The sequence below is a fragment of the Candoia aspera genome, chromosome 13 (genome assembly GCF_035149785.1).
Source record: "Candoia aspera isolate rCanAsp1 chromosome 13, rCanAsp1.hap2, whole genome shotgun sequence".
NCBI lineage: Eukaryota > Metazoa > Chordata > Lepidosauria > Squamata > Boidae > Candoia > Candoia aspera.
The window spans coordinates 5,573,741-5,588,967 of NC_086165.1; the positions used below are offsets into that span (position 1 = coordinate 5,573,741).

Consider the following 15,227-nt stretch of genomic DNA (forward strand, 5'->3'; position numbering starts at 1 on the left):
TGACTTCTCTTACGAGGCCTGATTTACCCTATATATTTTTGTTTACATACACTATACACCTGAAGATGATGAGCAGCTTTAAGTGGAATTACCTGATACGAGGCATGGTTTCAGTGCCATACGATATCATGACAAGGCCTGAACTGAAATGAGCTACAGAAAAATGCTGATGTGATTGTCTATTGCGTCGTCATTGCACCATTTGCTGACAGGCCCGCTTGACCATTCCTAGGGAAGATTTATGCAAAAGGTCTGCTTTTCAGAGATTTACACAACTCTAAGCCAGTCCGGCATCTTGTATCAATTCAACCCACGCTTGCAGTTTGATCCTGAGGATACCCAACTTCCATTAAGTTGGAAGCTACAGCGTGGCCCAGCTGTAAACACAATAGCAGGAATCTGGGCAGGTAGGTCTCTGCCCCGGTCTCCAATTTAAAATTTTTTAAAAATTTATTTTAAGCCTAAATTAACCAACATGGTAGCTATGCTTAGATGCACTGATTTATTGCAGTAACTTCTGTGGCTTCGATCTGGTCAACAGCTCTGGAACAAAAGACCAACCACAACTTCAGAAGCAGGCATGCTTTCCCACTGAGGCGGCGGGTGGAAACGAACATGACTTGGCAACCAAGCTGCGTCGCCGCAGTTTAATCATTGTGATTAACGAGAGTTCTGCATCGCATCTTTGGAGAAGAAGGCTTGAGCGTGGTTGGGTTCTTGAAGCCAGCAGCTCTTCAGCTTCCACTTCAAAACGCATCGAGCCCCCGAAATCCAGACAGTGTTTGTTTAGGGACGGCAGTAACAAGCCGCCTATAGCAAGAACTGGGTCCCCAGAGAGCAACATCAGACAATTGCCAACAAAAATAGGGAATGTGGAAGAGGACCAAGCATGGGTACCGTAGTGCCTGCAGAAACAAGTGGCCCACAGGCTTTTCAGTGCTTGACCACGTTTGTTCTAAGCCCATTGCCTCCTAATGGCGTTCTGGGCTACCCAACAACTTTACATCCGTTCTGTCGCTCCATGCAAGCACCGCTATGTGCTTATCCTACAGGGAAGTAGAGCATCATGCCAGAGCCAAGCACTTGAGCCATCCTGGGCCTCTGTATCCAGTGGGAACAGCATGGGCCCAAAAGAACTCCTTGTTCTGTCTCATGCAAACAAATAGTCACACAAAAAAAAAAGGAGAAGGAACAGCCATCAGCCATATGATCTTCACAGTAAGATGGCAGGACGTGAGTTGCGGTGGAAACCTAAATGTTGGCACTATCCCATCTGCTCCTCAATCACTCCAAGCCACTGATTACAACGCCCAAACACCGTTCACTCAACGAGCAAAAAAGGAGGAAGCAGACACTAGCTAGCAATGAGTGAGAAACACAAGTGCTGGTCCAGGAAGAGAGCAAGTTATCTCACCACAGCTTCCCAAACATGGGAATCCAAGGACACGTGAGCTTGAGCTGTCCATTGAAAAAAAGAGAAGGGACAATCACCACACAAGAAGGAACCCAGCCGAACTGTGATTGTTTCTCCCATGATTGTGGAAGGCCAGGGCAGCACCCAAGCTACCTTCCCCACTCTAGTCCTGAAAAAACAAACGTTTAAAAGAAAATCACATTTGTCTGTTACACAGCCGAACACAGCAGGGGCTCCTGGAGTAAGTGGACACCCTGCTCATCCTCCCACCACCAACAGTGAACTGGCTGAAGACGTGAGCTGCCTTATGCTCCTCTAGGCAGTGGCACAAGAGTATCGATGGCTCAGAGGAACGTGAATTCTCGCGATTCTCTTTAACACTGTATCGATGTTTCTTTGAGAAGAAACCCAGCCCAGAAGTTAATTTCCTTAAGGCATCCAAATGTTTAATATGGTTAGGATCCATTGGATAGTTGGAGGCTGTTCTTTCCTTGTTGTCTTCTCCTGGACCAAGAGGTCAGGCTTCCCCACTTTAGGTTGAGTGCAGAGGGATGACAAATTTGCAGCCAAAAGGAGAGTGGTAATTTATGCCCACCTCCTGGAAAACTTTCTGCGGAATGCCGATGTCACACAGATAGAGCCGGCCAGCCCTCTCACTCAGTGGCAATGGCAGCCCCAGGGCCAGAGACCACTTGGCGTCGATTCCTTGTTCCATTTCATTCACAGGAGGGTCTAAGCTGAGGACGGGGGCCCTGTTCTGATTGGCCCAGTCTACTGCAGCTTTGTACCAAGGCTGATCCCTCAGGAAAGCATTTTCGTGGCAATCCAAGCAGTTTATCACTAAGTCAACCGGTGTGTCTGGAAGATCTAAGGGGAGAGGGAGAAAAAGAGGGCTTTATGTGTTTGCTGGTATGGTATGGTGTCATGCTTAAGATGGGAGATCCAGATTCAAGTCCAACCCCAGTCATGAATAGCTTTGGGCCAGTTCCTCTCTCTCATAGCACTGCTGTGGAGATCAAAATGGAAACCCTCCGCAAACAGTGGAATACAAATAAATAAAGCATTAACACAGAAGATTTTGCAGAAGCCTCTCAAAAGGCTTAGCAGTCTCTAAGGAAAGGACTTTGGGCCCTTCAAGTCTAATCTGTCATTTGTGTGTGTGACCCAATTCACCTGTTCAGGCCATATTCTGGAGATGGAAAAACAAACCAGCATCTCACCGCTAGATGGAGCTGACAGATTCAAAATGTAACAGGCAACCAAAACCAGCTAATGATTTTCACATCTCTTAGACGCTTCAGTGGACCCCCACTTCCTTTGCCTCTCTCAGCTGCCCCTCTGAAATTAGCAAAAAATATGCCAAACCTGCCACCCCCCAAGGCATGCTGGATTACAATTTTCATCATCCTACCTTCTTCCTAAGCCTTTCCTTATCTTAAAACAAAGACACTTGGTTTTAAGAGCCTTCAGACTCTTTCAAGACATCCAGCTGTTGACCTCCCTTCCTGAGGCATGTCATTCAGGGTCAAGGGCGTACAAAGCATTAACTGCAGCATGAGACAACACTGAAATGAGCCATGACCACCTCGAACCAGACGTTCGGAGGATTCCAAAAGTGATCCAACTTTTGAACCACCGCATGGATCATTTTATGGAGTATCTGGAACAGCCTGAATCAGGCAGCCTAATTTCCAGTTTTTAGGTGGTGGCAAAATCCAGGTGGTGATTTGGAAATTTTTTAGTGGCAGGTGGCTTTTTAAAATTTTACCTTGACTTTCAGTTTATATTTTATTCTTGCCCTTATCGTGTTTATGATTTCTGGGCTTACTCATTAGCAATCTGGAGACCTTGGAAATAAGATGAGATAGAAATGTAAAAAGCATATTTGCAGTTACCTTTAATACTGGACACCTGCTGGCCTTGTGTCTTGCTGAACAGTGTCAGTTCATTGGTGATTGATTCCAGCATCTTGACAAAGTTGGGAAGGAACAGAATGACATCCACATCATGATTGGAAAGATGTCGACCACAGCTGATTCCCTGGGCCCCTTTCACATGGGGGCCACACAACAGGGCAACAATAGGTCGCTGATGAATGTTTTTAGGGTTCAGCCTGAAAGTTAAGAAGGATGAAGCCTCAAATTTAGTTTCATTACGTGTGAATTTGCATGCTAAGGTACATTATAATCACTGAGGTCCAGGAAGGAGACACAGAACGGAAAACCCAAACCTTTACCTGTTGGGTCCTCCGAGCAAACTCAAGGCCATCTGGCTGGCACACACGCCTGTCATTTCCAACCTCCGCTCAAGAGTCAAACCATGTTTCTCAGCCACGGAAAGCAGCTTTTTGTGTAGCTCATAAGAGACGCTTGGAACAACCAACCCAGAGTCTGAAATGCAGAATGAGGAGAGAGTTATCAATAGACCCCCGAGGAAGCAAAGGGAGTATGGGTCTTCAGATCCATAACCTAAGTCGCCATCCAAAGAAAGGTCATGTTTCAGCAACAGGACTTGGCTGTTTTAAACCTGGTCATCCCATTCCAGAGCTGTTTGGGAACACGGACACAGTCAATCACTGTATCATTCATAGAAAGCTCAAATAACTATCAGTGCTCCCAGTTCTATACATCAGCCTGTCAACAAGCCTAAAAGAGCCTTAACCTGGTTTCAAAGCTGATGTACAGAATCCACACCTTCAGGAAGAAGCAGGGAGGTTGAGGTCCTCCAGATGTTGCTGAACTACAGTTGCCAACATCTTCATCATGCTAAAAAGGGAGCTCCTGGGAGTTTGTTCAGCAACTGGAGGCATTCAAAAATCTCATCCCTTCCTTAGGGTTCAAGCAGAGTGCTAAAGCTACAGAGAAGAAAAAAGATTATTCTTCTCAAAGCTCAGGATTTAAAGTCTCAGTGCCAAACCTTGATGAGACCCTACCTCTGTAATCACAAGGTGTTTTTTTTAATAGTGATGGAAACCTGCAAAGTTCAAAGTGCTATGGAAATGGGGCACAAGGCACAGAACTATAATCAGTGTTTGGTCTTCCTTGATAAGTTCAGAAGCTGTGGTTGTTCAGGAAACTGCTTCACAGGAGTTACCTATCTCAGTGCTGTGTTAGTCCAGTGGGCGGTAACTCTTGATCACTTTAGGCCAGTGTTTCTCAACCTTGCAACTTTAAGCTGTGTGGACTTCAACTCCCAGAATGCAATGCTGGCTGAGGAATTCTGGGAGTTGAAGTCCACACAGCTTAAAGTTGCCAAGGCTGAGAAACACTGCCTTAGGCACAGGAGACTTTTCAGCCACTTTGCTTTATCTATGATCCTTCCCTAAACATCTGAAGCTGCTAAGATACAGAAATACCCAAATCAAGCCAACGGCTTTCCTAATGAATTTTTATCTACTGCAATATTGATGAACTAACAGGGAAATCTTTTTGTCCCTGCAATCTAAGATCCTTTTAAATGGAGATGGACTTAATGCAATTGTTAACTGATTTGGCTTGGGACTTTCTGCATGCACAAGTATTCTTCTGCCCAGATACAACCCTTTCCATGGTATTTAAAGGCTGTCCATGCAGAAAATCAGCCTCTCAACTGGGATATTCCTTACGGAAAAGAATGCTGGCAAAAGGAGAGACAATTCAAAGTCTCTGAAACGTTCAGACCCTCCAGTTCACTAAGCTATACCTAATCCCACAAACGCACAGCGGTGAGAAAATATGGATGGAGATCCAGATCCAGATCCAGATCTTGCCACCCATTTATATTCACACAGGAGCCCAGGCAGGATTCCCAAATCTGAAAAGAGCGGAGCATCTTATTGCTATGAGAAGACAGGTACGCATAAGGCAAGGAGTGAGAACTGGAGCACTGCTTCTCCTGAGCCCAGTGCTGTCTCCTTAGCTAGTAGGGACTCCATGTGATGCACACCCACTATTACCCTAATCGGCATCTTTCTTTTGATACCAGTGATTTATCTTCTTCCTGTGTCTGAATAATTTAGCTCGCTGTTGCTAGAAAGCAAAACCAAGTCAGCATTTAATCAGATTGTGAGAAAAGTGGCTAAGTACACCACTCAGAAATGAGCTGTTGCACAGGGTCCCACAAATGGGGACCACCTCAATAGGCAATCTGAGTTCACATAATGCATTCAACCATCATCTGGTTTGTTTTCGGCTTCAGGGGGATGGGTAAATTCAACCAAATCATGGTTCCCGTTGTTTGTGAATCCAACTGGCAATGTCAAGTTGTTTAATGTCTCCCGTAACAAGTTTATTGCAGAAAAGGAGAGGCAAAGCTGTGTATAGTTTGACCTTGCATGTTCACAGCCAATTAAAGGAACTGCCTTATCTTTATCAGCTTTATTACATTAATTATCAATGCTAAAGCTCCTTTGTTCTTGAAACTCACACTGAAACAGCTGATAACTTTACTGCAAAAAAAAAAACACCCCCACAATCCTACACGTTCAAGGTCACAGAGATACTAGCACTGGTCACAGCAGTTGCCTGGAATCCACTTAGTTCTTTCTCATCCAAAGTCATGCGAGGTTCGTCAGGAATCCGGTAGCATCTATTCAGACTAACGTGTTTTATCAAAAGGCATAGGCTTTCACGAGCCCCAAAATTCTAAGAAAATGCATTTGTCAGGAAACGTGCTACCAGACTCCTCCCGACTTTTGGATACTCTAGAGCAGTGTTTCTCAACCTCGGCCACTTTAAGATGGGTGGACTTCAACTCCCAGAATTCCCCAGCCAGCCATGAGGCTCTCCTTCTACAGTGCCTTCAAAGGCCATTGGTAGTGTTTAGCTCATCAGCCAGAACGCTCACTGCAAACCAGGGAGACTCATGTCCTGGGATCGAGAGAAAATATTCCTGGCTGTGTGAACCATTATTCTTTCATCTGAGATCCAATAAAGCTCACTGTCAGTTCTGCAGTCGGTGCTCTATGTTGCTTGTTAGTTCTCTGTGAAGTTCCTCTTGAGCTTCCACATCTTGCACCTGAGTTCAGTACACTTCTGTGCAGCGCCCTACCCTGCCTCATGCTGTTCAGCTAACCCCGGCTCCTGACCACCCCAAGTGGCCCAACAGATACTTCCAAGAAGCTGGGAATATTGTGAAGGGTGCAGCTAGCATTCTGCACTACAGCTTGCCCCGGATGCATGGGCATGAAGGCAACACTGGCTGGGAATTATGGGTACTGAAATACAGCCAGTGGGGGAGGCTGAGGTCCTGCCCCTGAGCCCTAGGGGTGGTGAATGGGGAGCAACAGGCCTCCTTCTACATTCTCATGCTCTCATTCTGCTGGCCTCGCGTGCCTCTGGAGCTCCTGGCCCTTAACAGCCCTTCACTGAAGGGGATCTCGTTGGAAACACAAGACAGATAACGTGTGAGATTATGCAGCAGAGCTGCACGCAAGGCAAGGCCAGCACTGTATGGTGCCTTGTGCTAATTGCTCTCTGGCGGGAGCGTGAGAGCTCCAAGAGGATTCCCCTCCCTTCTCCTCACTCACGCAAGGGCAACCAGTCAGACCAGCTTATCGCAACCAGACTGTCCTAAATAAACACAGAAAAGGGGGCAATCAGAAAGGTAGCGTGTAAACCTGAATGAATATGTGTGTGTGTGTGTGTGTGTGTGTGTGTGTGTGTGTGTGTAATTAGAGTTGCAAACGGTGGCTGGCCCCGAGCCAGATTTAAATTATGCTTGGGCTGGGAAATGGAGAGTGCAATTCCATAAGCAAAGCAATGACAACGAATCAGCTTAGGTCCAGATAGGATTTCACAACAGTTGCCAACACAGAGGCAGACAGAGCGAACGCAGCTTTGTGAGGGGCATTTACGCTTCCCTTTCTTGGGCTCCTACCTTCTTTCCTCCACCCCTTTATTCCAGCGACCTCCCGCCGTTGTCACGACACATTTGCCCTGTTCCTTATCACTACTGCTTGCTTCCACTGGCTGCCTGCAACAATAACTGGCTTTCTCCCTCGACAAACCACATTTTCTCCACCGGACTGTGGTCATCCTTAAAGGAAACGGGTGGTGTGAGAATCACAGCCCCACTCTGAGGCCAAAGTGGATTTGCTGAAGGCCACCGGGTCACAGTTTGCAGGAGCACAAGGGAACAGCGGCAGCCAGATACGTCCTCTGCATCCTTTCTCCAAGGACCCCCTTGTGGAAAACATCCAAGTTAGATTGAGAGTAACCACATCTGCACGAGGCCTCCCCTTTCAAAGCGCTACCCCAGATAATTTCCTAATGCAGCAACTGCTACGTTTAGTTTTCAAAAGCCTAACCTACCAGTGCAGAACTCTTTGCTTGGCTGGGGAACGGTGATTCTTCTGTACACGATGGGCTCAGATTCCAAGATGTTCTCATCGTGGCGATAACGGGCGGCTTTCTCACTCGGCGTGCCTCTGGAGCGGGTCCCACTCTTCCTCTCATAGGTCTCAATCTCCTCAAACACAGCCGCCTTATCGAAAAGGGCCAGATTCCCCTCAAAGTCAAAATCTGTATCTGGAATCTCTTCGATGTCGTCCCCAAAGCATTCGTCGTCCTTGTTCTTCATCTGGCCGTTCTTCGCACCGCTTTTCTTTGGAGTGACCTGGTTTGGATGACGGCTACTGGACGACCCTGGGTGGAAGGACACCGTAGTCGAGAGAACCAGGTATTTACTTACAAGGACAGATTCTAGGGTACTTTGCTGGGTGGTGAGGAACTGCATTGCAAGCACTGCTTTCTAAGTCATTAACCATTGGCTGCAAAACGTTTAGGGTGGACTACGCTATCCTAAGGCTTTAAGACCCTCTGCATGTGAAAACTACTGCACTAAGCCACTGCTCGTTTTTTTACCATAAATACGGTACATAATCAGCCGGGTTCCTCATTGAATTCAGCCATTAACCATGATTTGCAAAACCTCAGTAGCTGGGTCCAATCACCATGCTAAGCTAGAACCATGGAAACCATATTATGGCTTAGCACAACGAATGAAGTCAGCTTGACTAGGCCCATTTTAAAAGCAGGTATCCCCAGCCCGGGCTGGCTCTCTCAAAATTCCTTCCCTCCCTAATACGCACATTTTGAACCAGTCAGTCAAGGTGGTGGTGCCAAGCTCCACAGTAACATTCTACATCAGCGCATGTAATGTATAATGACTTGTGAAGTCTTTGTTTCCCTCCAGCCGGACCACACCTAGAGACTGTGCACAGTTCTGAGCACTACATCTTCAGAAGGATATTGATAGGTTAGAAGAGGTTCAAAGGACAGTAACACAGATGATCCAGGGACATGAGGAAATGCCTTACGAGGACAGGTGGAAGGAACTTGGGATGCTCTGTTTGGAGAAAAGAAGACTGAAGGGAGACAAGATATCAGTATTCAGGGATACAAATGGGCGCTGGAGGGAAGAAGGCCAGAAACTATTTTCATTGCCGGAAAAACTAGGGCCAGAAGTAGTGGAGGCAAGTTTCAACTACCTAAGCTCTGTTTAAATATAAGGGGAAATTTCCTGACAATCAGATCTACACAACAGCAGAGCAGCCCATCTCTGGAGGCGTTGAAGAAGAGGATTACGAGCCACTTTTTGAACATAGTTTCATTGGCTTTCCTGCACAATGCAGTGGGGTTTGGACTAGAAGTGGTTGGACTAGGACCATCCAGAGCTGTTGGGATTCGGGTGGTGTACAGATCTTAATGACGACGATGATGATGATAGGATCCCTGTGGTCCCTTCCAACTCCACAATTCTACAATATGATACCTGGTATAAATGCTGATTGACACTGTAGGGACCAGCCTGCTTCTAGAATCAGTCTAGTATTAGAGACCACGTTCGGCTGAGAGCATGCTTGGCAGCCTGCCAGTAGGCCAGAAGACCCTCCCTTGGACAAGATAAACAAGGGCTCCCAGACCGATTTAGCCATGAGTGACAACCAACATCCAGGCTGCCTTTCTGTGCAATTCCTTTCAAGGCTAACTTACTAGGGCTAGGGGGAAAGAGCCAAAGGCCATCCATCTCTTCCCCCATTCCCAAGCATGTCACCTGTTACTATTCCACCCAAAAGGCTATGGTTTACCAACTCCGTTTACAGCCGGTGTTACAGAGCGCCCCGCCTGGACTTCAGCTCGCACACCACAGGGGTATCCAAAGGCCACCATCATCTCCAACAGCTCAGTGAAGTCGCATCTTCCTTATGAGATCCTCCACCATCTTATTTACGTGCCCAAGGTCCCAGCCTACACCATACAGCTCAGACACCGATGGCAAAGGAACGGGTGGAGCACCCCGAAGACGTTTATACACCCCATCACAAGTCCTTTCCAAAATCCCCATCTTAAAAAAACTGCAATTGGGCAACAAAGTCAAGAGGCCATGTAGTTTCTATTCACCTAATATTGGTTTATTCAGAGAAGAGAGTTTCCAGGAATAAGTCATGTTGTTCATCCATCTAGTTCACTACTGTCTCTTCCAAGTGGTACTGGCTTTCCAGCAGGCAAGACTGTTCTGCTCCTGAGAACTAAAGCCACAAAACCTTTTGCAGCACCCTAAACACTTACGAACATATTACTGCATAAGCTTTGATGGGAAACTTGTGATATTAGTTTATGTAACCTTGTGTAATATCATCTAACATATCCTTTTAACTGATGTAATATTAGGTAACATATCCCTTTAACTGAATGCCAGGAATTTTCTGCCACTAAACATATGCTCTACTGCTGAATTATTACTCTTCTCCATTATCCCATCATCTCACACACACACTTGTTCAAACGTTCAACATTCTCTCCTACAAAGTCAGCTCAATCAGACCAGTTAAATTGAAAGTAGTAACATTTTACCCTTTGAAGCTAGGCAAATCTGTTGAGAAAGATATTAACACACTTATCGTTATTATTTTAGTGGCTGATTGCAAAGCAACACCCAGAATTTTTACCATCATGGAGATGAGAGTAAAATAGACTAATTTGCAAGTTAAGTATGGAAACACATGGATGGTTACTATGTTCTGAAACTGAAAAGATTAATTTGGCAAGCTTGCCACCTCTGTTCCTTAGCCTTGTGGTTGGGTATAAACTATTAATATCTCACCTAAGACACTGCACATCAAACAGCTCTGCAAGCAGAAATACTCTGAAATGGGTATCTGGTCATAAGGCAAGGGGTAACCAGACTCTATGGCCAACCTGATGATATCATAAAAGCTCCTTAAATGTGCCTGGATAGATTCTGTGTATCAAAGATTTCACTGTTCCCAGATGGACCAAGGGATCTATCTACTAAGAATATAATAAGCGATTTGCTTGTTAATAAAAAAAAAAGCAAGTGGTCACACTAACTTTCAAAACAAGGAGTTAAATAATTTTGCCTGTGACTTCCCCATCCAGATTGCTCAACATGGTCATGTGTGCTATGATAGAAGTCAATAAGCCAGTATTTCGCAACTTTAAGATGTCTGGACTTCAACTCCCAGAATTCCCCAGCCAGCATGGCTGGCTAGGGAATTCTGGGAGTTAAAGTCCAGACATCTTAAAGTTGCTAAGGTTGAAAAACACTGTAATAAGCTTTAGTTTGTGACCCTCTCTGCTGTTTTTCTACTTGCCCATCCTGCAGCCACAGGTGTCTTCTCCACCTCCTCCCTCTCGGGACTTTTTAACCCCAATTATTTTTCAGGGTAATGTAAAGGACAGGCACAGACATGACATGAACTCGAGCCTCGGTCTGTAATTTACCACCGGACATGTCAGCATGATATTCTGAGTGGAAGATTTCCGGCCCTCCCAAATCCTGACCTAGAGGACACAACAGGGGAACCAATACTAACACCCATTTTGGATATCAGCACACCTCCTTATATGCATAAAGACGGTCACTGTACAGCCTCCTGGCCCAAGTGCAGGATCTCTTAGAGGAAGCAGGCAGAGCACGGATGCAAAAATTCCAGTAAGAGGCCACAAGCACAGCTACACCACAGTGGGACAACTGAGAAAACCCAAAAGAAGTCCTAAGAGACTCACATGAGTTGTGCCTGCGGCGGAAGTTCTTTGACTGGCTCAAGGACTCCATGTGTCGATCCATGTAGCTCTTAGAACAGGGATGCTGCTGGGGAGAAACAGCAACATCCTGGCTTTTCACATCAGTTCTCCTGGGGATATTCTGGGGTGCACTGCTAGGTTTCTTAAGCAATTTGCCAGTGCCGTTCTGACTGGCACCACCTGCACACTCAAGATTAGGAATGCCAAGGTCAGTGTGCTGAAAGTCTCCACATTGTCCATTATTGCCAAGGCCTGGAATCTCCAGGATCTTCAGCTCAGTAATATCACCAGCCCTAAGCAAAGGAAGAGGAACAGAGATGTTACTTTGCCATACAGGCAGTCCTTGCTTAACAACCATTCATTTAGTGATGGTTTGGATTTATGACGGTGCTGGAAAATCCTCCTTGAGACAGTCCTCACACTTACAATCGTCACATCGTCCCCACAGTCACATGATCACAATTTTCATGCTTGGCAACCAGTTCGCATTTATGACCATCAGTGTCCCATGATCATGCAATCACCATTTTTGACCTTCTTGGCTGGCAAGCAAAATCAATGGGGAACCATGTGATTCACTTAACGACCACATGGTTCACTTAACACCCCCAGTGATTTGCTTAACAACTGCTGCAAAAAAGGTCGTAATATCAGGTCAGATTCATTTAATGACCGCTTTGCTTAGCAACTGAAATTCCGGTCCCAATTTTGGTCATTAAGCGAGGACTACCTGTAGTTTTTGCTTCTCATCAGCATTCTCCACCCTGTTCTGCTAGCCAGCATGGGATAGAAAAATGAAGCATAAACTGCATGTACCAAGAATCTGCAATGCCTCCGCTTACAGTACATTTTCAGAAACAGCTACAACATTCAGTTTTCAAGCCTAAACAAAGAATGGTGGAGGAGCATTTACCTGAAGGTAACCTCTGGTACCAAACATTTCACTCCATTATGGAAAGGCCGTGTTAGTGAAATTGTCTGGCTAGCTTGATCGACAGCTGACACTCTTCCCTGATAGACTCCCAAGCTGTCTCCACAACTGATTGAGACAATGCTTCCAAGCCAATCTGTCGCCATGTTTTCCCTGATAGCTGCAAAAAATCAAAGAGAGCATGAGCAAACATATATTGCACTGAAATAATTCTCGAAATATGTTGTCTGTAAGGATAAATATTTTATCCACTCCCTAACAGACCAGTGAGTAGGTCAGGTTAAGACAGTGACTGTCAGGACTACTGATGGTGAGCAGGAGGGGGCCCCTATCCAGGGGGGAAAATGCATGCGAAGTTTAGAGACTCTGAGCTGTCATTCAAAGAAACCCAGAACAGACCCGCCTTGACTTTTGGGGTTTATCTGTCTGGGTTTTTCCCACGCTTCTTCAGTTTGGTAGGATTTTCTGTCTACAATAGCAGTAATAAAGCACTAGAGACCTATTCCTCATCTCGGCGTGGTCCTTGCTAGTCAGGACAGTGACTGCCCAAAGTTATTCGGTGGGCTCTGTGTTCCAGTGCAGGGTTTCTCAACCTCAGCAACTTTAAGACTGTGGACTTCAGCTCCCAGAATTCCCCAGCCAGCATGTCTGTCTGTCCATCAGTCTGCCCACCAGTCTGTCCTCTGGCAATCTGTGTGTATGTCCATCCACCTGTCTGCCTGCCCATCCATTAGTCTGTCTATCTGTCAGTCTGCCCATCTGTCTGTCAGTCTATCTATCTGACAGATGGGAAGAGGGACAGACAGATGTGCTGGCAGGGGAATTCTGGGAACTGAAGTCCACACGTCTTAAACTTACTGAGATTGAGAAACCCTGAATTCGAACACAGAGCCCACCGAATAACTTCGGACAGTTCCTCTCTTAACCCGACCTACTCACCGGGCTGTTAGGGGGAGGATAAAATGGCGGGGGAGGGGAGCCTCGCCCATTGAGCTTAGCGGAACCGGGGAGGGAGGGAGAGCCAGACCCCGGACCATCATGGCAACGGCGGCTGAGTGGACACTCGAACCCAGGTCTCCCCCTTCGGGGCCAACACCCCAACCTCTCCTCCACGAGGTCCTTAATTCTGGTCCACGAACTGGACATGAAAGGGAGGGGCAGTGACGTCACACCCCTTTCAAAGGGGGCGGGGCCGAGCGAAAGGGCCACAGGGGGAGGCTCCCCTCGCGCCTCCCCGCCCTGCCTGAACAGCCCCAGGCGGGAGAGCGACCCTCGCCCAGCCCCCGACGCGGAGGGACAGAGAGGGGCACCCGCGGTCCCCGGCAGGCCTCCCACCGCCACTTCCACACCTGGGACAGGGGAGCCAAGAAACCCCTCGCTCCCGCCTGCACCCCGTTCTCCACTCTTCAGGCTCCTGCGCTCCGGAAATGTCGCCCAGCGGAGGAAGCAACGCGTTGCTTCCGCTTCCGCCTCTCCTTGAGGCTCTCTAGGGATGAGGCAGAGAAGCGGTGGCCTCCGTGGGAAGCTCCTTAGGGGCGCATGCGCGCGAGGGAGGTGGAACGGGCTCGCTCTCTCGGGCAGCTGGGCACGCGCGTTGGAGAGAGGGGGAAACGCTTTGCTGCTTGCGGCTTGCTGCCTGGGGAAGCTAGCCCAGAGTTTCTCAACCTTGACCACTCTTAAGACGGCAGCAATTCCCAGAATTCCTCAGCCAGCGTGCTTTAAGAGCTGTGGGCTTTAAATCCCAGAATCCCCCAGCCAGCATGCTGGCTGGGGAATTCTGGGAGTTGAAGTCCATGTAGCTTAAAGTTGCTAAGGTTAAAAAACACTGAGCTAGACCATACCCCGGAAGTCTCTGCTGGGCGTTGTAGTCCAACCCGGTTGCTGTTTCAACAGCCTCCCCGTCTCAGGCAATGTTTTTTCTGGTTAGGAGCAGAATTTACAAACAGGCGCTTCAGATTCTCACTTTGGCTTGTTTGAGGCTTGTTGGGCAAACCCTGCTAATTGTGATGTATTCAGGAAACATGATTAGAAAGAAGCCATGAATTAGGGCAGGGACTTAGCACCTTTTGTGGTTAGATAGCAGAAAAAATATTTAGGAGAAAGGTTTTGTTTTGTTACAGAATAGGAATAAAATGGGTGCTTTAATCTTCACAGTTGCTTAAATTGGCTGTCATAATCCAGATGAACAGTAAATGGCGGTGGAGTTTGAGCTGCATTTCTCCTTCCTGCCACCCGGCAGTTGTCTGGATTTGACAGCCCAGTTCCCCTGAGATACTGTAAAGGTAAAGGTAAAGGTTTCCCTTGACATTAAGTCCAGTCGTGTCCGACTCTAGGGGGCGGTGCTCATCTCCGTTTCAAAGCCGAAGAGCCGGCGTTTGTCCATAGACACTTCCATGGTCGTGTGGCCAGCATGACTACACGGAACGCCGTTACCTGCCCGCCGAAGCGGTACCTATTAATCTACTCACATTTGCATGTTTTCGAACTGCTAGGTTGGCAGGAGCTGGGACTAGCAACGGGAGCTCACCCCGTCACACGGATTCGAACTGCCGACCTTCCGATCGGCAAGCTCAGCAGCTCAGCGGTTTAACCCGCATAGCTTAAAATTTAATTAAGCAATAAATCTGCTTAGTACAGTACAGATCTTGAAATGTTGTAATGTCAAGCAGCCAAGACTTCCTAGGGAAGCTCCTTTGGAATTTAGCAAAAATCAGTGCAAGTGTGAAAAAGTGTAAATGCAAATCCCCAATGTACTATTTAGATACATTTTTTGTTACTGTGTTCCCAAAGGTTTGCATCCCTTTAAAGTATTCTCAGATTTTCCTGTAAAAGAGACATTGATTACAGTGACAAA

The 15,227-nt window shown here is 46.9% G+C and overlaps 1 protein-coding gene across 1 annotated transcript; it reads right to left on the reverse strand.

Annotated features, from left to right (window-relative positions):
- Positions 1-1,758: 1,758 nt before the first annotated feature.
- On the reverse strand, positions 1,759-13,779 carry EDC3 (enhancer of mRNA decapping 3). Its single transcript, XM_063313983.1, has 7 exons — positions 13,723-13,779; positions 12,356-12,533; positions 11,425-11,735; positions 7,705-8,037; positions 3,651-3,804; positions 3,310-3,527; positions 1,759-2,281 (listed from the first exon to the last, which is right to left on the reverse strand). Exons 2-7 carry the CDS (start codon positions 12,517-12,519, stop codon positions 1,947-1,949), a joined length of 1,515 nt encoding a protein of 504 aa, XP_063170053.1. The 5' UTR covers positions 12,520-12,533; positions 13,723-13,779; the 3' UTR covers positions 1,759-1,946.
- Positions 13,780-15,227: the final 1,448 nt, after the last annotated feature.

Bases quoted from the DNA above. Each gene is read 5' to 3' on its own strand.
- EDC3 (XM_063313983.1), bottom strand. From the start codon at position 12,519: ATGGCGACAGATTGGCTTGGAAGCATTGTCTCAATCAGTTGTGGAGAC. The intron at 3,805-7,704 runs GTAGGTTAGGCT...TCTGCATTTCAG, and splicing joins AAGCAAAGAGTTCTGCACTG to ACTCTGGGTTGGTTGTTCCA. The intron at 3,528-3,650 runs GTAAAGGTTTGG...CTTAACTTTCAG, and splicing joins TTGCTCGGAGGACCCAACAG to GCTGAACCCTAAAAACATTC.